We start from the raw sequence: 21,366 nt of genomic DNA, 5'->3' as shown, positions 1-21,366 counted from the left end.
GAGTGTTTGTTTAAGAGACAAATTCAAGTTGACCTTAGCTTACAGAGGGCTTTGTGTCTTATTAATTATACCATATAATTCATTACTCAATGGTAGCTAGCCATTGGGGAACACCCGGACTTTTAGCCATAATTATAAGACAGTGGAGTTGTTCAACCATGCCACTAGGTCAGAGAGTCGCGATCATAATTATTTATCATATGGAACCATTTTGGCCAAGCCACTGGTTCTTTGTGGAGCCGTTTGACCACTGCATGAGCGAAAGTAAGTTTCCCCGCCACGCTTATCAGAAGCGGATGAGTACTTATTTGAGTTTAGAAATTATAACTATGCACTTGAGGCAACGATGACGACGAAATGACGAGGGATCAAATCACAAGCTCTCTCGCTCTCTCTCTCTCTCTCTCAATTTCTTTTAAATATCTTTTTTTTCTGTTTTCTCTTTTTTTAATACTAATAATAATAATAGTAAGAATGTTCTCTGTCAGACAGAAAATCGAGAGAGTAAGCTGCTATTTGCTGGGATGAGGTAGGTGGCAGCAGTTGAGTGTAGTGGGTATGTGGATTCGGCTGGGTAGTGGAGAAGGGTGAGGCAACAGGTAGGAGGTTTAGTAGAAGGGTGAGGTTGAGCTATCGTGTTGAATGAGGAGGAGAGTATATGCTGCTATAGTTGTTGGAACTTGGAATTAAGCTCGGTCGCTTGCTGCATGCGAATCCAGACAGCAGGAAAGTGAGTTGCTTGGGAGTTTGAATAGGTGGCTGCTGTTTTGAGTGTGAAGGATCGGCAGGACGTCTTAGTGGAAGGAGTTGGGTCTTGCAGGAAACAGAGGGTGTGTAGTAAGGAGATGTGTTCGATCCAGACAATAGTGCAGGAAACTGAGGCTGAGCTGATAGGGTATACATTTTTAGTTATGAAATATATATGAATATGTATATATGAATTAATTTAATTTAATGTAAGAATTAAAGAAATATAATTTAATCTCTCATTCATTTTTTTTTAAAAATTTATCGTGCATCTCAGTTTATGTGCTTGGCCTATATTTTCCTGCCGTCTTGAAATTCATATCGTCGCCTTTAAACCATGCTGATTTTGTATTTTCAGATTGTGGTCCACCCTAGACAATATTATAGTCATTTCTAGGTATTTTCAATGTTTTGGATGCAGCGACGAAGTCCGTTTTTGTGAATGGACGATGTTCAGGCAAAGTCGCTCAACATTCCGTCTGTAGTCCATTGATTTTAATCGCCTTCTCTAAGCTCCTTCATGAGAGTGACCTTCTTGAGTAGATTTTGTGTTTTAGACATATCGACACAATCCGTATTGGCGAGCATAAGTCGTTCAGGCATTTTTTTGTAGCATCGCGCTCACCAACCGTCGTGCTAGTCATCTTTTTCAATTGAATTGTGCACAAATGACTCTTCCTTGATAAATATGGTGTCCTGAAAACACCGATGCAGTCCATTTTGCATTTGGACCAAGTTTGACCTGATGTCTGACGGTTATCATTCGTGTCACATTAACTTGCTTGAATTGATTATGAACTATGCATGGAGGTCAACAAAGCATAATTCTAGTTTTGATTATTGTTCGTCGCCTTTCACTAATGCTAGGCATTTTTCGACTAACACCATCCAACATCTATAGTTAATTGTCGTTCAATGCTTGCCATCCTAGTTGATCACTTTTCCCTTCCATCAAGAGAGCAACTAAGTCAATAGGCCATCATCATGTGACTTCTGATATTCCTCACCCTCCCTCATCTAAACACCAGTAATTTCTCTTCGTCAACATCAGATGTTTGGCAAGCAATATTGCATGATGTCCACAATAGATGTTGTATGCTGAATGAAATTTGTAGTTTTTATGGAATATGATTCTAAAATTTCTTCAATTTCATTTTGTATATGTTTTCGTTCTTTATTTTCAATGAAAAATTTTTTGTATAGTTTTTTTTTTTTTTTCGAATTTATTTTAATTTTTTTACTTTTAATCATAATTTTGTATTTAAAAATAGAAAATATGTGGGGCTTATGCCGGTTCTTGTGACATAAAAACTACATCATTCTACACTTCAACTTATTGAATATAAGGTATAAGGTTTAACATTAGTTGGCTATGATGCACTGACACGGACACGGCGACATGACACGGGACACGACAATGTTTAAAAATATAGGACACGGGTGCGGCGTGGACACGACATAATAATTTTTTAATATAATATATAATAATTTTTAAAAATATAGGACACGGACACGGCGTGGACAGATGGCTCTTTTGAACCTTCACCTAATCCACCCCCGCTAGCAGCAGAGCTCATTTTGCTAACAAACCAATCATACATATGAATACATCAAATTAAATTGATATGAAGTGAAATCAAAATATCCCAATGATAAGACAACATGAATACAACAATATACCAGTCTGCCGGGAGTCCAAGGGGGTGCTGCCCCTTGGCGGGGTTCGACCTGCCCAGTCAGGTCTCGGGGTCAAGGGGCAGCGCCCCTACGGGGGTTTCCGAGGGCAGCGCCCCCGGAACAAAATTTTATTGTAAGAGTAATTTTGAAGTTATGCTTGTTTTTAAAGTTCGTAAGTTGTTTGTATGGGAAGATACCAAGTGGTACCGAGTATGTATCTAGCAGTACCGAGCATGTACATAGCAGTACCTGAGAATGTACCTAGCAGTACCGAGCATGTACCCAGCGGTACTGAAGTACTGAGCGGTACCGAGCATGTACCTAGCGGTACCGAGCATGTACCAAGCGGTACCGAGCATATATTGAGCGGTACCGAGCATGTACTGAGCGGTACCGAGCATGTACTGAGCGGTACCGAGCATGTATTGAGCGGTATCGAGCATATATTGAGCAATATCGAGCATGTACTGAGCGGTATCAAACATGTACTGAGTGGTACCGAGCATGTACCTAGCGGTACCGAGCATGTACCTAGCGATACCTCATTTAATAACCGGACACGCGTGTCCGATTTTAATTTTAATTTTTTAAATTGCGACACTCTAATGCCGTGTCTAACACGTGTCCATGCTGTGTCCGAGGCGTGTCCGTATCGACACATGTTCGACACTGCATACCCTCTTTAAGTGCCGTGTCGGTGCATCATAGTTAGCTGGACTGGCAGGCAGACTACAAAAATCATTTTGTTTGCATTCTTCTTCAACTTCACTTTATTTGTTTTAACTTTTGATTTCAACTCGTATGGACAGTAAGCATGCCCATTGAAACTTGAAAGTTTATGCATATTACCTGGAAATTTTTTGTTATAAGGATGGGAACATGCCATGACGTCATCCTTGGTAAAGATATTGAATGCGGGAAATAACCTTTTAGTTAGTGAATCTCAAGCCTCAAATTAGTTCTAAACCTAATTATCTCACTGCTGCCTTCTACTTGGTAATCTTCAAATGAAAAAAAAAAAAAAACGCTCACTTATTTCACTCTTTTGCTTGATGCATACAAAATTCAGCCTTTTGCGAAGAAGACAATCATAGTTACCCGTTTTAGTGACAGAATTTTAACATGAAGTGCTAAATATTGATCGCAGATACTATGTTCTTCTCAGTGTTCTTAAAGACAAAACTTGGCCCTCTGTTACTTTTTGGGAGCAGCATACGGTGTTTGAGTAGCTACCTCAATACAGCAAAGTTTGACTTAACAGACTTGACGTAAGTCATCAAATTTTAATACTCATCAATTACAAATCTATTGTTAAGGGTATATTTATGATTTTTTCTGTAACATTGATTTAGATTTTGTATTATCTCTAACACTCATCACTCGAGTCTTTATAATTTTGAATAGAAATTCTTCATCATCAACGTCATCATCATGATTAGCCTTCTCCTAATTATTTGGTGTCAGCTTTATAAGTCCTTATTCTACATTTGTTCATGCTGAGCACTGAATGAGCTATTAAACTTATTCTTCTCAAAAAAGTTTTCTTGCAACTTCTATCTTATGGGGATCATATTTTTCTTAATTCTTTGACTTTAATTTTAGCTGCTCGTTGCATTATTTGCCTATCTTATATGGGCATTAAATTTATTAGAGAAGGGCCAAAATGGTTCTGAACTTTTTTGAGGGACCAATTGATGTAGACACACAAGAAGAAACAGACACAATGGATAAAACTTAAAACAAACTTTATTAAAATAGAAACAGACAGCTAAGTCTTGACAAACACAACAAGAAATATTAGAAGAAATAAAGGAAAATAAAAAGACGTTATCCTCAGACAATCGTCAGAGCGGGTTCCTCACATGCATCGAATAGTAGATTAAATAAAAGAAGTGCATAAGACTAGCAAACCGATGGTCCACCACTGCAAGACTGTCCCAAATGCTTCCAAATCAACCAAGACACGACACCCTAAAGTTGCTTTATTGTTGAGAAGAAGTGATGAGGTCATCGACAGACATTTTAGGCAGGTTTATCGGCGAAGGAATCGTAGATCGACGACTACGATCGGGAGTTTATATTTTTGATGTTATCATGTTGTTTTATGTTATTTTATTTTGTGTATCTTTTATTTCATGTACTAGTGACATTTCGCCCTTATGTAGGCGTAGTGTTTATTGTAGCCCAAGGGGCATATGATTCTTTTTTTTCTTTTCATATTTTGAGACCTTTTATAAAGAGGTCTCTTCTTGATGTATGAGGTTAATGCTTGATTAATAAAAATTCTGAGATTTTGCCTTTGTCTTCTTGCTTGAGAGCTTGAGAGAAAGAGAGGAGGCCTTGGAGAGGCTCCACCCGAAGTACCCAACAGCCCACCACGGTGAGCTCTTGGTTTTATATTGTTTTGTTCGTTGTTTTCTCTTCCTCTCCACCCCCATTCCACTCACCCGACCACCCCTCCTCCCTCTCTAAATTTTTCCTGCAGCCGACCCTCCCAAAATCCCCCCTGAGCCACCGATTTCCCCTGCCTGAACCCGCCTTCCCCTTCCTCTGCCGCCAATCCCGAAATTCCTTGCACCCGCCCTCCTTGCCGCCTGCTGTGCCAGGCGCTGTGATAGGAAGTACTTGAGTTCTCAAGTATTCCTAACCAAATCAGTGAAAATACAACAGCAAACTGCTGTCCACAGCAGAAATCAGCAGGAAAAAACAGGGAAATCTGAGAGAAAACGCAAGAAATGACTTGTATTTCACTCGCAATGAAAGCAAAACAAAGAAAGATACAACGTTCTTCGATTCGAGAGGAAGAACAACTCTCCACAAGTCTCTAGCAAACCCTAGAGCCCAAGAACACCAAGAGATCTCAAACTTTTCATTCAAATTCAAGATGACGAGCCAATCCCCCCAAAACTCCTAATTATACAAATTAATCATAAAGGATCATAATGGACTTCCTAAAACAGCCTCCCATTCAAAAATTTTCCCTCCCCCATGCGTTTTAGCCGCTGTTTGGGCCCCCCGACTCGCGCTCCGCGCGTTTCGTCTGGTTCCGCCCGACGTTGGTTTGTCGGGTGTAGAACCGGACCGGTCCAACTGGGACCGGTCCAGGCGTAACATTACTCCCCTCCCAAAAACTCACCTTGTCCTCAAGGTGAAAGGAGGGGAATTGCTCTTTCACTCTTTCAAACGGCTCCCAAGTCGCGTCGAACTCAGGGAGGTCCTTCCATCGAATCAACACTTCCTTGTTGCCTTCTTGATCTGATCTTACCCCCATAAGCTCGAGGGGCTCCAATATCACTTCCCAATCCTCTGTCATTGTTGCTGGTAATGCGGCGCTAATTGCGTGCTCCCCGAGGGCTCTCCTCAGCTGTGACACATGGAACACCGGATGTATAGTAGCATAGGGAGGTAACTTCAGACGATACGCTACTGCTCCCACCCTCCCCAAGATCTCATACGGGCCAAAGTATCTCGGGGCCAGCTTCTCGTTCCTCCTGCTAGCCACTGATCTCTGTCTGTAGGGTCTTAGCTTTAAAAACACTTTTTCCCCCACTTCATATTGTATGTCTCTTCTATGGGTATCTGCTCGCTTCTTCATTATTTGTTGTGCCCTCTCCAGATGTTTCTTCAACTCTTCCAACACCTGGTCCCTCTCCTCTAAGTACTGTTCGACTGAAGAGACAGGTGTATGTCCCTTCCCATAATGTACTAAGTGTGGGGGGTCTCTTCCATAGAGCACCTTGAAAGGAGTCATCTGGGATGCCGAATGGTAAGAAGTGTTATACCAGTACTCCGCCCATGGCAACCATTTAGCCCATTTCCTGGGTGTTTCAGAGGCAAAACACCTCAAATAAGTCTCCAAACTCCGGTTGACCACTTCTGTTTGTCCATCTGTCTGTGGGTGGTACGCGGTGCTCCTCTTGAGAGTTGTGCCCTGCATTCTGAACAGTTCTCTCCAAAACTGACTGAGGAACACTTTGTCTCTGTCCGACACAATAGATTCTGGAATCCCGTGTAATCGAACCACTTCCCTGATAAATGCTGCCGCCACTGACACTGCGGTGTAAGGATGTCGTAGGAGGATAAAATGTGCGTATTTACTGAGTCGATCCACCACCAATCTATCATGATCATTGGATGCTTTCCCATCATTGGATAGCTAAAAAAGAAAAGAAAATAAAATAGAAAACAAAATATACTATTGTTCAAATAAAATAAAAAGTACATAAATTCTTGATAACATCACCAATTTGATCCCTCAACTCTTTAAAATGAGATTTTTTAGTCCTCATATCTAATGTTGGAGTTAATGATGTTAATGTTTAGGATATTTTGGTCATTTTTAATAATAATTTTAGTCATATTTTATAAAATATGATTGGTAAAAATATGTGTGACTAAGTTAAAAATAACATCTATTTGCATTAGATTTTTCTAAATCAATAAATATCATATTTTATAAAATATAACTAAAATTATTATTAATTTTTTATTAAAAAAATGTTTAATAATTTTTTTTTCTAGAAAAATTATTCTTAATTGAAAATTACAATTAATAAATGTTTAATTAAAAAATAACAAAAATACCATTAACTTCAATATTAGATGTCAGGATAGAAAATGTACTATTTTAAAGAGTTGAGATACCACCAGAGTTGGGGATTATTTTGGTCCCTCACAAAGAGTTGATGGTCCATTTTGGTTGTTTTCTCTTAAATTTATCTTATATTCAGCAAATGCCTCAATAAAAAAAAAAATTAAAATCAAAATCCAAGTTGTAGTGGGCATCAGCCTGTGTTCTTGCTGCTGGATCTGTTTTAGATAACTTCATTGAATTAGAAACTGTGTGAAGCTTTGCTTATTACAAACCAATAGTCAAGACACGTCCTTTGCTAAACTGAAGTAACCTTGATTTTTTCCCCTTAACTAGACAATATTAATATTTATTCCGTTATTGTAATTTTTATTTTAAGTCTTTGTTTTGAGGTCTTCCTCTGATAAAAAGAACTGGTTATTTGTTAAAGCATATTCATGGTAGTGTCATCATTAGCCTTATCTCAACTATTTACTGTCTCATTTATGAATCCTCACAATCCCTTCATCCCTGCTTACTGCTTCATTTAGTTGAGGTAAGGCTAATGATAAGGATGATGGAGATGCAGTATTATTATGGATAATTGGTGTTGGTTTGTTTTCCAAACAAGAGCTAGACTTCTAATACAATTATATTAAAATTATATTCTAAGTTTATTCTTGTAAATCGTGGTGTCCATATTTTCCTGGGTAGGTAAGTTTCTTTATGATTTGCCATAGTGATTATAGCAGTTGAAGTGGAAGGGAGCATTGCATTAATGTTGTAATAAAATTTCAGCATTTACACGATGATTGCAGAATTTAGTATGCTGAAGTAATGTAATAATAAAATTTTAGATAGGAAATCTTATTACAAAATTGTAAATATGTTTAATATCTTTAACTTTTCATTTCAGCGCAAAAGTGAGGTTTTTAGGTGGGATTTGTCTGATAACCAGTGAAACAATTGCCATTTGAAGAATGATTTTGATGTTTTGTCCCCTTTCTTGATACCGGGGGTTATGGAGATTTATATGTGATGCACAGAATGAACCATATAAATCAAATAGTATGGAAATTGATGAAACTTTTGGCCCAAACATGGAAGAATTATGGATTTGGGATTGTAGGTTTTTTTTTTCTATTATAATGGTTGTAAAAGCTAGATGTAAAATGCAAACATTGAGGGAAGCAAGCTCTATGCTTATACAGCAAACAGAACTACAACTTACGTTAGAAGAAATAGGAGTTAGGTCAGTCCACGATTCAGAATGGTAAAGAGCCCCGAATCTTAGAAGTGAAGAAGCTACATGAAATGTTGTTTCTTTAGTCCTTGTGGTTTTTCATAGCCAATACCAGATATAGACATCAGCAACTGTAGCCTTGTTGATGATCACCAACCAAACTAAGAAAATGATCAAAGCACAAGAAAGTGCAGAGAATGAAATTGAAATAATGTGATGGGGACATCGGAGCATGGAAAGTTTATCAGAGGCGTGGTCGCCGATCTACGGCCACGATCGCGTCAATATATTTTTAAGTCTTCATATGTATTTGTTTTTATTTATTTGTCTTTGTATTTGCTTTAGTTGTTTTCCCCTTTTTACCCCTCACTTAAGGTTGGTCATGTGTAAGCTCAAAGGGCGAAGTTGTCATTTATTTTTCGTCCATTGTATGAGGCTATATATAACCCTCATGTTCTTTTTTGAAGGTTAATGAATGAATGAATGATAAAAAAATTTCTGCATTGTGAGTTCTTGTGAGAGCTTGGGAGGAGTTAGAGAGAGATCCCTTGGAGATGTAATCATATCACCCACCAACCTTGGAAGCGTCCGGTTCCGTGCCTCTTTTCTTCCCCATTCTTTTCTTTTCTCCCATCCCTTCCCTACTAGCCGTCGGCCTGTTTCTCCACTCCAAAGACGCCAGCCACCCCTAGCAAACCCTCCCCACCGCCGACTACAAGATCCCCACCACCTCGCCAAGCCTCCTCCCATCTATTGCCCTCATTCCTCTCTTCGGCCTCCCCTTCTTCCCCACCTCCATACCACCAAAACCACCTAACCCTAACCCTAGCCACCGCCAACCACTTTCCCCTTCCCTCCCTCCACAATTAAGCACCATCCATACTTGCCTTTTACATAAGCCCCCTAATTTGGAAAGTCATAATTTCAGATTTCCAATCAAATTTGAAATTTGAAATACTTCCTACTTTAGAAAATTTATTTTAGGAAAGTCTTCAGATTAAATCCAAAACAATTTTTAATTGGATTGAATTTAAATTCCCCTCCCTAATTTGGGATTCCCAATCAATCAAGCATTAATAACCTTTCCCTAAACCCCCCCTTCCTTCACCATGTCGCCGGTCCTCCCTCTCTTCCCCTGTTAACCCGCCGTATAAAACAAAAGAGAGAAAACAAAAAAAAAAAAGCTTGCGCCTATAGGAAACCAGAACTCAGATCATAAAGTCCTCGCAAAATGAGGGCGAAATCTCTGGGTAGTGTCTTATCTACAAACCCATCTGCCTTCCAAAATTTACCTCGAAACTTAGTTCGTTAAAACTCCCTCGCCGAATAAGAAGAGCGAGCGGAGGCCGAGGCCGAATTTTCGGAGCCCACATCCCCCTTCCTCTCTCCACATTAATTCCCCCACCCAATCACCTCAATTAAGTAATTAACTCTCTCAATTAAGAAGCCCCTTCCTTCTTTTCCCAAGGTTTGAAATTCAAATTACAAACCGACAGCCATCCAAATCCAAAATTCTGAATTTAATTTCAGATTTTGTAAAATCCCTCTCTCCAACCCACCTCCCTCCCTCTTCTCCATTTAAATCCTTGAGAGAAACTTCTTTCTCTCAAGAGGAGTTCTTAAGAAAAACAAAGATCTTCGTCGCCAACACTTAACTCCTATGGAATCAATGAATGGCCGATCCCGATCTTGACTCCGGCTTTGTCTACAACGAGCAAGGACACGTCGATATTCTCCTAGCAACATTCTTCGACGTCAACCCTGAAATAGACACCACCGCCGAAGAATACTAGGATCGCATCATCTTCACTTTATCCTAAGCAATCGAAGAGCAACTTGCCAATGTTCAGTGGCAAATTACTTCCGGTCCTCGACAAGGGTGAACTTTTTCCCTCGTTCAAATTATTTTCTAATCCTCTACTCTTGTAGGTGGTGATTCAAACACGAGGATTCGTGCCAAGATCTCTGCCTTCACTTAGTAAATGTAGGATTTGAGTTTTGCTTTCTATGTTTCTAATCTCAATGTTAACTTAGGGATTTTATTGGATAAATACTTAATTTGCATTCTGTTGAAATTCTAAATTACTTTGGTGATTCTAGTTCCTAGCATGTGATTTGGCCTAAGTGTAGCCATCCCTCTTTAGTTTTTCTATTTTCGTTTAGTGACTAACGTTCATAATTATTAATTGCTCTTATTCGAAACATGCAAGTTCTTATCGCATTCATCTAAGCATGCTTAGTCCTGCATCATAACTAGTCTGAACTTGATTCCACCAATTCTTTAAGGTTCACTATTGAGAAGTTTATGACTTAACGTCCATGAGGAAGAATTTTGCTTTCATTTAACGACATTTAAGATATACCTCTATCTTATGTAGACGACCAAGAACTTGGTGATGCTCAATGCTGAACCATGCTTATATGCACCATTTGATCGATGTAAGTGCCATACTAATTGGCATCAATGAACCTTATAGTTGATAAAACTTTCCGCACTTTGGAGAGATTCTCTCCATAAACATGTGTGAGGGGAATGTAAATGCGGTGGCTGAACATAGCATATGTATAAATTAATGTATGATAAAAACAGACCATAGATTTTAAGAAGGTTTCAAGATTGATTGAACCCCCCCCCCCCCAAAAAAAGGGTTCAAGATTGATTTACCCCCCCCCCCCCCCCAAAAAAAAAAAGATTGATTGAAATTCAGACACAGACAATCTGAATCTATACATTGAAAATTCTCGTCAAATGTTCAAATTGCTGCAACTGAAATTTCATCACTCAAAAGATAAATAGTTAGATTTAAGGTCGGCTTTTGCTTGCTTTGTCTGCTGTATGTTTGGAGCTACGAATCATTTCGCCTCTTTGCACTGCCCACAATCTTTATCCTTTCCAACCACTGCTTAGATTAATGATGATTTCGCTCTCTTCTAGTAGGCTCCATCATCATTTTCCGTGGAAATGGTCTGCGTATAAAACCCTACAGTCCGGTTATCATGAACGCAGTCAACTTGGACCAAAGATCGCTCCTGTATTTACTAATGTTTAGGCCTTTTCCTGTATTAGTAAGTTCTTAATTGTCAAAATTTAGCTCATTTCAAAGACTTCCTATTGCATGCCATGGATTAAAATAACTGAGTGATATCTATTATTAGAAGGTAGTCTTTCATTTCTGTAAATTGTATGTAACATTGCTGAACACCTCTGGATTACAAGTCATAGATTGCTAATTATCTTGTAGAGAGGTGAACTCTCTTTTGATCTTCTGATAGTGTACTCAATACTAAACTATGCTTTTTCTTGCTAAAAATATTTATTCATTCTCACCTGTAGCTGTCCTCATACTTGGTACTCCAATGCTCGGAGAAAGAAGCGCAATGTATTTTTGCATGTAGGCCCCACAAATAGTGGTAAAACATATACTGCTTTAAAGCAACTAGAAGCAAGCTCTTCAGGTATCCTTTTTTACTTTTATATATGGTAAAATATTAGATAAGTTTTATTAAAGTTGCTACAAATTCTGAAAAATTATTCCCATTACGTCTGCAATTTTTTATCTTCTTCATTTACAAAGGTGTTTATTGTGGTCCATTGAGACTGCTTGCTTGGGAGGTTGCACAAAGACTGAACAAGGCAAATGTTCCCTGTAATTTGATCACTGGACAAGAAAGAGATGAAATTGATGGTGCTAAACATACTTCTCTAACTGTCGAGATAGCTGATGTGACTAGCGAATACCAGTGTGCTGTTATTGATGAAATACAGGTGTGCCCTTTGCTTTTTTATGTACACTATATTCTTTCAGAGTTGTAGCACCTAGAAAACATGGGCTTTAGAGAACATTGGTTAAAATAAACGCAGACTATGTAAATCTATTCATGTGAAAGCAGACATTAGAGATATCATATGTATGTTTCCAGAGGGGTGGATGTAGAACTTCTTAGAGATATCATATTCATAATTCAAAATGATGGCCTACAGTTCATGATGAAGACAATCTAACTACAATTTCAGGCAATTATAAAACTATACGGAGAGTTTTGTCTTTGAATAGAAAATCACTAAATAGAGCAGTGACACTTGAGCAGTATAAGTTCGTGCTATATTCCAGGGTTCATCTAAGCTGCTATTATGTCATGCTATACAAAATAATTGGTCCTTATCTTCTTGCATTTCAGGCAGAAAAATTCAATCATTATTCTTATTGGCAATAGGTCTAAAAATATTACTTGCAGTTATTCTTAATTCATAATCTATGAATGTGCATCATTTGATACCTCGTTGTTCATATTTTTTCTATTCAATGCCAATCAGGTTTCTTGGATTTTTTGGATCCATTTAATATAAATATGGATGCAGAGTTGATATTTTAGTTCTCCTTAAAGTATTAGTTTTGTGTTTAAGGTGATCATTTATATAATGTATTTAATGTGGTATTGTTGTTTGCTACTGTGGCATTGCATCTTGAACTTATAAAGTTTTTTGATATGGAAGTGTGGGGAGGGATAGGGATAGGGAGGGCTTCTTCTTATTCCAGTTTGTTGGAAGGTTTGCTTTAGGATGATTTATGCTGTTGGAAGCCACGAAATCTCAAGTGAAGGAGGTACTTTGTTTACTCCCTTATTATACTTAAGGTGTCCTTTACAACTAAGATAAAAATATGTTATATTGCTGTTAGTATTTAGAATATTTCTTTTTTAAACAGTCTATATACTGTACTTTTGGTGTAAGTTATTTCTTTTTAGTAATTCAATTGCCTATTTTACTGAGGTAGCTATTTGCATTGTTACACTGATGCAAGTCTCGCACTCAAAATTTCGCATTTTTCTCTTTTGATCTTTTTTTGTGGTTTCATAGATGGTAGGATGTAAATCAAGGGGATTTGCATTTACACGTGCATTATTAGGGATTGCTTCTGATGAGCTTCATGTTTGTGGAGATCCAGCAGCGGTTCCACTGATTCAGAGAATACTTGAAGTAACTGGCGATGTGGTCAAGGTTTTTCTCTTGATTTACTTCTCTTTGTTAGAAACTCTTTTTGTTTTTCTAACTAAAGCTTTTTTGCCCCTAAAACGTCCTTGTGCTTAAGAACATCTCAATTTGTCTGTTTGGTCATTATTTCTGTTGTATTTTAACTTGTCCTATAAAAATCGTGTTGAAGTTGCCTTTTCCTGGAAACCCCTTCTTTGTAATCGAATGACAAATTTTCTTCTGCTCCTTAGTGGTGCCTTGTAATAAATAACATCTTTTGGCTTTCCGGCATTATGTGCAGGCTTGTTAATATTATTTATTTGCCACCATACCCTGTATATCCTTTTACTAAAACCATCATGATTCATGATTGCATAAGATAGAAATTACATCGAGTGCTGATAGGAATAATTATTATTGGTGAATGGTATTCTTCAATATTTTCCTGATTGTTCCATTCCAATGCCCTTGGACCATAAAACATTTTTTTTTTCATCTGCACTTGACTTACCTCATGATTTTATTATATCCTAATTTTAAACATTAATAATTTCTTGCTCTATTTTTTTCCTAGACCAATGATTCTAGTCTCAAATTTATGATAAAGTATAAGAGATCTTGACTGTTGACATTCTAGATAATTCTGCGGGGAGGTTAATCACACAACCTTGCTTGCTAGAGCTGTCAGCATCATGGACAGGATATGATCTCTTTGTTGATTCTAACCTTTTGCAACTTGTAATTTGACCTGTACTCAAAATCCAGGCCTGACGTACAGGTTGCATATAGTCCCAAATAGTTTTCTAGTATGTTATCTTCTCAAAGTATTATTGATATTTCCTGTACATTTTCCTTATAGCTCTGTCAGCCTTGTTATGTATTATCTAGGATGATCTCTTTCCATAAGATAATTTATCTTCTCTTTAAATTGCTGGCTCACCTTTCTATTTAGCTATTCTATTTTAATCTACTCCTTTTTTCATCTCGTGTCAGTTTTTCCAATCTATAAAAGACAATACTGGAGTTAGTTATTGATATTACAAATTGAAGGCCAGCTAACTTTGCATTGATTTTCCCGTCAAATTGAAGATCTGGCACCTATCATACAATGACCTGCACCACTTGGATACTTGAATCATATGTTTATCAAGTTTTTAAAAAGCATTTAAGCATGTTTTGCTCTATGGTATGGCATGTTTATGATAAAACACCGCCTTCCATTGGCCAATTGAACATGTACTTGTCAACTTAAATAATTTTTCTAGAAAAGGATCAAAATGATCCCTTAACTCTTTGGGATGGACCAAAATGATCCTCAACTATTTTGAGGGATCAATTTGGTCCCTCAACTCTTTAAAATGGGACCATTTTTATCTTAATATCCAAACTAATAGATGTTATACTTAATGATGTTAAAAATAGGGATGTTTTAATAATTTTTTAATTAAATTATTTATTATATATAATTTTAAAGTAATAATAAATTTTCAAAAAAACTGTTAATTGTTTGTTTGATAAAAGAAATTAATAATATTTTTAGTTATAATTTAAAATTTTTTAATCTTATGTTAATTATCTATTATAAATTTTAATATTTGAATAATTATCTAATTATTATTTAGAATAATAATTATTTAATTATCTAATTAATTTTAAATTTATTAATTTATATTAATTAAATTACATAAATTAATTCCATATTAATTATAGACGATTTGAATCGGACATAGTGATGTAGCTCCTCTTTCTACTCTTTCGCGAAGGGAGGTCGCTCGCTGCGAAGGTAACTATCGTTCTCCCAAGGGTTTGGTTGCTAGGGGATCTGCTGGAGGGTTTTCACGTACTTCATTGATGTTGGATCGGACATAGCAACGTTAGTTAGTGTTTTGAATGAGTTGCTGAAGCCTTCTTTTCCTCCTCCATTGATGTTCCTTCCTATCGAATCGGAAGTCACGAAAGTTAACCGTTCTTCCTTTGGTTGCTGGGGTTTGACGCTCGTTGCTGGAGGGTTCGAGGAATGAATTCTATTTCGAGGCTATAATATTTTTTTTCTCCAATCATACCCTTGCGACATCGTTCTATCATCCAAATTTTTCGTGTTTTTTAACAACAAGACTAAAATTGTTCCATTTTAAAGAGTTGAGGGACCAAATAGGTCCCTCAAAATCGTTGGGGATTGGTCTCTCCCAAAGAGTTGAGGGACCAAATTTTGCTCATAATTTTTCATGCCAACTACAAAAACAAATCGGTTCATTTCATTAGTTTCCGCACCTTCCCTCACATTTTAACTTCTTATAAGTTTTCGTATCTAGTTTAAATCAAAATCTCGGTGGTGTTTTTTGTTTTCTTTATTTGATTTTGGTGTGGTTTGCATTGTTTTAGCATTAAGAATCATATCAAACTATTAGTTGTGGGAATGCGGATATTATTGATTATATAGGGCTGCTATAATGGTCTTATGTTTCAATTTTTATGAATAAGATCCCCGCTTAGAATTCTGATAGGAAACATTTATCGAAATTAAAATAAACTAGGCTGAATTTGAATTTCAGTAAAGTGTGAAATCAGAAATAAGAAGAACGTAGGGGAAACACAAGCGAGAAATGGTTATATCGATAGTAGATGGAAGAAAACACACAAGATACAATGGTTCCTCAATTGTAGAGGATCTGGATCTCCCAATCTCTAGCCGATGGCTAGAGCCCAAAACATCCTAGGATACTCTTAAATTCAGCAAACAAGACCTCCCCTAACCCTAGGAAAAACACCATACTTAAAACATACAAAAATATCTCCAAATGCCCAAATCGCCTTTTGCGTTTGAATTCTTTCCCTCCTAGCAGCCGTCCCCCTTGATTGGCGGAAGCCATTCCGCCTAAAAAAGGAAGAATTTCCACCTTAAATAGGCGGAAGCCTGTCCGCCTAGATAGGCGGGGATATATTCCACCTCCAACTGGTCCAGGTTAGACCAGCTGGACCGGTCTAACAAATTCTTTCATTAAGTGCTGGTCCGAAATTTTTTGGTTATTATCTGATGATGATATGTATCATTGATTTATGAGTAGATTGTAGCTTATAATATCCTCATGTTTATAAATTGTTTAAGTTGTTCCTGGAAGTTGGTCTCATTGCCATTTGACTTTCCACCTGTAAATTTTTAATTGAAGAAATGTCAAAAATCTCTTGTTGTTTTCAAGGATTAGAGCATCTCAACTACTTCTGCTTGTTTTTCCTTCAGGTTCAGTACTATCATAGACTTTCCCCTCTGATTCCTTTAAATCATCCACTTGGATCCTCTTCCAACATAAAAACTGGAGACTGTATAGTGACTTTCTCACGACGCGAGATATTTAAGTTGAAGGTCAGACTTTAATTTCGTGATGTGCAATTTCTAGTAATATTTTAGTAGTTTCTCTTCAAGTACTAGGAATTTTACTTTAGTATATCATTACTTATTGACAAAGTGCTTTCTCCACTTACTAAACTCTGGGTGGATTTAAGTATGCCATGCTTGCTAAAAAAACACAGATTGTTGGTCTTCTAGTCAAATTGAAAATGTGCTTTTTCCACTTGTTTTAACTCTTTAGTACAAATTGCAGAAAAGTCCTCATATCTACCATAAAGATCTAAGCTACTTGTTGTCTTTTCATTGGTTTAATTTATGCTTGGCTCTCCTTTTGGGCTAATTGGTGAACTTTAATATCAATGCCACCCCTTGAATAATAGGGTGAATGGAGGAGAAGAGCGTGACTAGTTACCACTCCTACCACTCACGCAGCCCCTGGGTATATTTGATTAATCTAGAGTGAGATAGAGTGTGTTTTGAGGGTATATGGTAGAGGGAGCTTGTGTGTGCGTTGGGTGGGGGGGGGGGGGGGGGGTTCCTCTCACTTCCCCACCCCGGGATTTATTTATAATTTTTTGAGAGTGACATGACCAGTAGATAAGAGGAAGACCAAGGGTGAATTTGGAGTGGTTTGAATGGACGGCCGATGTTGAATCCCGAAAAAAGAGAGAGAGAGAGAGAGAGAGAGAGAGAGAGAGAGAGAGAGAGAGAGAGCTAATGATTGGTGATTGGTATGGCGACCCCAAGTAGTTGGGATAAGACTAATGATTATGATGTGAGTCTTGTGAGTGTGAGAGAGAACATAGATGCTGACAAAGCCTGTTGCATATTTTAGAAGAAATAGGTAATTAATTGTTGAATTAGAAAGGTTACTTTATCTCACCACATTTGGTAGATTGAAAGGACCTAGTTGTTTATTTGTAGAAAAAAGAAAAAGGGAATCAATTGTCTGATTTTGGAACAACCAGCATTCATCCACACTTTGCCTAACGCAGCAGCTACCTTTTTTATTGTTTACTTTACTCTTTTATTGGAAATCGTGAGATGATAGTTTTTGGTGTAGTATATATTTATTATTCTATTAAAAAAATAATATTAATTATCTGTCTCCTAGTTTTCATGGCTTCTTAGTCATCGTTATCTTGAATGTTTTCTCAGTAGAATAACATGTTTGATATTTTTGTCATTTACTTCTCCAAAGTGCTGTGATTTTGATGTCATTTTTATCTTAGAGTTCTGAGTCATGTTGCTAGACAACATTTCAAACATATAGATTACAACAAATGGAATGAAAACAAAAATAAAAAGCTCCACACAGACCACGATCACCCCATATTCCTTTATCTTAGATGAGATTCACCCATTCCTGTGTTCTCTTTTACTATAATTGATTCTTCCTCTGCTCTCAATAAGCTTGATATGTATCGACCACATCAAGTTTCTTGTCCCATCACCAGTCTCTATGTGATGAGGACAACAGAGATCAGCGGCTACGATCTGGAGCTTATTTTTTTTGATGTGTTTTATGTACCAGTTTATTTTATATTTCTATTTTTTTCATTTTACCCCTAGGGGTGGTCATGTGGTGTTGTAGCCCGAAGGGCATTTTAGTCATTGCTTCTTTTCTTTTCATGAGGCCTATTTATAGGCTTGTTCTCTTGTATTATGATTTAATGATGAATATGAATAAAAATTTCAGTTTTCTTGTTCTTGATATCTTTGTAAGTTCTTGAGAGGAGAAACCTTAGGAGAGGGCCACGCATCACCCGTGAGCCGCCGGTGGATTCCGAGACTCGCGGTTAGTACTCGTAGTATTTTTTTATTGTCTCTTCCTTTCCCCTACATCTGATCACCTCTTCTTCTCCAAGCACCCGCCGACCACTTCAAGTCCCCAAGCTGCCGGTCAACCTTAACAAGATTCCTTCCACTTAACCCACACCCCTTCCTCCTTAGCCAAACACCACCTAAACCCCAAACCCTAACCGCCGGCCTTCCCTTCCCATGGATCCAAAATTGATTGTCTTGCCTCTTTCCAAAAGTGGAGCATGAAGATTAGGAGGGAGATCCAACTCAAAATATGATTTCAAATTCAGATTTTGAATTATTTCCTAAATTGATATAATCCATATTAGGAAAGTGCTCAATTTGTGGATCTAAGTTACCTAGCCCAAGCCCTTGGCCCCCAGCTTGAAGCCTCCACCCGCCGGCCCCTTGCTCCACCATCTAAAGCCGCCGAGCACATCCTTCTCCCTCACAATAGCCGCCGACCACATAATTCCCTCCAAACTTTTAAATTTGAATCCACATTAAATGTTTTCTTAATTTAGCCCCACTAATTTAGGACGAGAATTAAATTCAAATTCAAAATATTTGAATTTCAAAACTCTTCTTAAATTCTCCTCCTTTAATTTAGGAAAACCCCCCAATTAACTTAAATATGAAATTAATTTCAGATTTAAGTATTCAATCCCCTTAATTGCTTGGGCGGCCTTAATGCCTAACCTCTTTCTCTCCTCTCTCCTTGGCCGGCCCCTTCCCCCCCCCCTCTAATTAATTATGTCCCATAAATTAAGGATCTAATTAATTCAATCCCATCCCCCCTTTCACTCCTAATTCCCACTCGTTTCAAATTCAAATTTCAAGGAAATTACTCTCTAATTACTCACTATATCTGAAATTATTTTCAGATTTAACCCTTTTCCCTTCTTCTCCTTTGCTTGGCTGAACCTACTCGATCCCTTCCCCCTCTCACTCTCTACTCTCTCTTAGACAATCATGCATGTCCAACCTGGATGTTGATCATGGGTTTGTAGAGGATTCTCTGGACCGGACCGACATTCTCCGATCTTCATTCTTCGATTTCAATTTGGACGTCGACGACTCCGTGGAAAGCTACATTGAACGCATCATCTTCACGTTGGCACTGTCAATTGAGGAACACCTCCCAACCGGATCGTGGATGATCGTGGGATGTCAACCAATCCATCCGTCGCCGGCTAGCTTCGGTGAACTCTTTCCCTCACTCTTTATTTTCCTCGTTACTTTCAATTGTGGAATTTAATTGATTCACTGAGATCGTGTTAGTCCTCCGCTAAAGCCTAGTAAATTAGAGAGTTGTGTGAAGGATCCTTCATAGTATTAATCTCATTGTTAGTCTATGGATTTCTTGTTGAAACTTTCCATGTATGCAATATTAGACTAATTAATTGTTTTACGATCTTAACTCCTACACATGTGATTTAGCTTAAGCTTATGTCACCGCTCTTTGTGCTTTATGTTGTCGTTCAAAATCACTATAAAGATATAATTATTGTGTTCTAAATATTAAGCGTGCAAATTCCTTAATCTAATCATCCTTGCATGTTATGTTCCACATCACTATGCCATGGTGAGATCCCCTACACAATTGTGTTTTCAACTCTATCAATCAAGCCTAAACCATTGTTTTTCTCTTACATGTCATCTTTATGAGCTTCGTCGTAGCTTTACTATCTGGCATCTGCGCATGCAACCATTCTATGGAGGATGCTAGCATTGGTTATGCATTTTTGAATGCTTCTGTCTACTTCGTTGAGCCTTTGTTTTGACCCTACCGTTATCTCTCAGCTCTGTCTTTGAGTAGATCCACATTCGTATTAGCATCCTCTTCAGCTCCCTTTCTGGCGTTCAAAATTGAGAGGCACAATTGCTAATCTAGATTCAAAGGGTCAAGTTGTGGAGCATTGTTGCATCCAATTGTCGAGTTGCATGGAAGACAAGGTATAAGAGTAAACCATCAAATCTAAAGTATTAAGAGAAGATTTGATTTATCGAGAAATTTTATTAATTGCATAATGATAAATATCTTAGAAGTAGCCCATTTCCAAATTAAATTGTGTATTACAAACTTAATGAGACCTCTTAACTTTTATGATAGAGATATGGATGCTGGTAGAATTTCTATTTGTAGCATGCCAATGAATTTTATTGAAGTTTCTCTCTGTATTTTTTTTGGTGATGTGGCTTTTGATTTATTTATTTTTGTGAGCATCTCTATGATCATTACAAAAATAATGGCTTAATGTTGATCTTTATTGTAACCAATATTGTGATTGGAGAGCTATTTAACCATTTCAACTCTACTTCTAAGGCTAGTCTCGTTTTCATTTGATATCTTTATTGATTTCATTATACAATTTTAAACACAATAATGCTCACCAAATTAGTTCTCGTGCTTGATCATGTCTTTTTAAATTCAATAAAGACAATACAAGCATATGGGCTCCGAAAATTCGTACTCCGGCTCTATTGTGAGAGTTAGATGGTATTTTGGGTCAAATTTTTAAAAGACAAATTATATTGAAGATAAGATACTACTCTGAGATTTGCTCTGATTTTGTAATGACTTTATGATTTGCTTTAATGTTTCCTATAAGCATAAACTTCTATTTTTAGTTATCCCTCTTGGTAAAGAAAGAGAATTTATGATTAAGACTAGTTGTTAGAAGCTAAATACTTAGTGTATAGTAGTAGCAATTTGATTTAAAATTGAGAAATTTGCTTTATTTGACTTAAGGATCTAGATTCCATGGTTGACAAGCATAATCAAGATTTCATGGTTATATAATATTAAGTTATCATGGATTCTGGCATAATTACTTATGGGAGGTAGCCCTCCTAATATGATTGAAGGATTATTGTTGATAGCAATGAGTAGTATCGTCCAATGGAATCTTGTAGACATGGAGTCGTGTTTGTATAAAGAGGATAAATTTAAGTGGATCTTAGTTAATATAGAGCCTTGTGCTCAATTAAGTACACCTTATGATTCA

At 37.3% G+C, this 21,366-nt stretch overlaps 1 protein-coding gene across 1 annotated transcript in view; it reads left to right on the top strand.

Annotated features, from left to right (window-relative positions):
* Window positions 1-3,232: 3,232 nt before the first annotated feature.
* The window catches only part of LOC110108037 (ATP-dependent RNA helicase SUV3, mitochondrial), a gene marked incomplete in the record, with an annotated part of 63,835 nt that continues 45,701 nt past the window's right edge, over window positions 3,233-21,366 (top strand). The window contains 5 exon segments of the mRNA XM_028699618.1: window positions 3,233-3,692; window positions 11,572-11,693; window positions 11,813-12,003; window positions 13,096-13,236; window positions 16,448-16,570. Of these exon segments, the coding sequence (XP_028555451.1) occupies window positions 3,577-3,692; window positions 11,572-11,693; window positions 11,813-12,003; window positions 13,096-13,236; window positions 16,448-16,570 (693 nt within the window).

This window comes from Dendrobium catenatum, unplaced genomic scaffold, assembly GCF_001605985.2.
Source record: "Dendrobium catenatum unplaced genomic scaffold, ASM160598v2 fragScaff_scaffold_1347, whole genome shotgun sequence".
In the NCBI taxonomy this organism is placed as follows: domain Eukaryota; kingdom Viridiplantae; phylum Streptophyta; class Magnoliopsida; order Asparagales; family Orchidaceae; genus Dendrobium; species Dendrobium catenatum.
This window is presented reverse-complemented; position numbering and strand designations above follow the sequence as displayed.